The 1378-nt window shown below is 71.3% G+C and overlaps 1 protein-coding gene across 1 annotated transcript in view; it reads right to left on the bottom strand.

Moving 5' to 3' along the window:
- Positions 1-6: 6 nt before the first annotated feature.
- The window catches only part of TAF6 (TATA-box binding protein associated factor 6), a gene marked incomplete at both ends in the record, with an annotated part of 4771 nt that continues 3399 nt past the window's right edge, over positions 7-1378 (bottom strand). Inside the window, 2 exons of the mRNA XM_026067021.1 lie at positions 7-279; positions 1038-1361. Of these exons, the coding sequence (XP_025922806.1) occupies positions 7-279; positions 1038-1361 (597 nt within the window). The remainder of the gene's footprint in view (positions 280-1037; positions 1362-1378) is intronic.

The following is a 1378-nucleotide window of genomic DNA, read 5'->3' as shown; positions in this document are numbered from 1 at the left end:
GGGGGCGGCAGCGGGGGTGGCGGCGGCGGGCGACGCGGTGGCCGAGGGGGACAGCTGGGGGCCCGGGGTGCTGGCGCCCGCCGGGGCGCCCGCGGTGGCCTTGCCTTCGCCGGCGGGCGGCAGGGACACCACGATGTACTTCTGGACGCTGCCGGTGACGGTGGCGCTGGGGGCCGTGGGCGCCGCCGACACCAGCTTCACCACGGGCTGCACGCTGGGCACCGTGGTGGTCACCGGCGACGTGGCCGTGGGCGCCGGGCTCGTGCTGAAGGTGATCACCTGCGGGGCACGGGGACCGTCAGGGCACGGCGACGGGGACACGGGGACCGTCAGGAGCACGGGGACCATCAGGGGCATGGGGACCATCAGGGCATAGGGACGGGGACATGGGGACCATCAAGGGCATGGGGACAAGGACGTAGGGACCATCAAGGGCATGGGGACGAGGATACAGGGATCGTCAGGGACACGGGGACCATCAGGACACAGGGACGGGGACATGGGAACCATCAGGGGCATGGCAGTGGGGACACGGGGACCGTCAGGGGCACGGAGATGGGGACATGGGGACCATCAGGGCACAGGGACCATCAGGGCATGGTGACAGGGACACAGGGACATGGGAACCATCAGGAGCATGGCAATGGAGACATGGGGACCATCAGGGTCATGAGGACCGTCAAGAGCATGGGGACAAGGACATGGGGACCATCAAGGGCACAGAGACAGTCAGGGACATGGCGATGGGGGACATGGGGACTGGGGGGACGGAAGGACAGGTGGGGACACGGGGGTCATTGGGGCCACGTGGGGGACGCTTGGGGGGCCCACAATGACCCAGAGTGACAGGAACACCTCCAAGCCTTGGGGACAGCCCAGAGGGACAGGGACACGTTTGGGTTGGGGGGGGGGAGAGGAGGCACAGGGACAACCCAGGGCCACGAAGCCACCTGAGGGACCCAGCGACATCCCCGGGGGGAACCGAGACAGCCCCAAAGGTGTCCCCTCGTGTCCCCGTCCCCGTCCCCGCGCGGTACCTGCTGGGACGCGCTGGTCCCCGAGGCCGAGGACATGACGATGAACTTGGTGGGGGGCGGCGAGGGCTGGGTGGGGGTGCCGGGGCGCCCCGACACCAGGGTCTGCACGGGCAGCGTGATGGCGCTGGGCACCTTGATGATGCTGGGGGGCCGCGGGGGCCCCCCCTGGCCCTGGGGCGCCTGCGACAGCGTCAGCGTGGGCCGCGGCTGCGGGGGACAGGGACAGGGACAGGGACGCTCGCGCCGGCCCCGCGAGGCCACCCGCACGCCCCCCCCCCTCGCCCCCTTCTCCGCACCCTCTGCCCCGCGTCCTCCCCCGTCTCCCTGTCGTCCCCGTGTCC

This window comes from Apteryx rowi, unplaced genomic scaffold (genome assembly GCF_003343035.1).
Source record: "Apteryx rowi isolate R43461 unplaced genomic scaffold, aptRow1 scaffold_2514, whole genome shotgun sequence".
In the NCBI taxonomy this organism is placed as follows: domain Eukaryota; kingdom Metazoa; phylum Chordata; class Aves; order Apterygiformes; family Apterygidae; genus Apteryx; species Apteryx rowi.
This window is presented reverse-complemented; position numbering and strand designations above follow the sequence as displayed.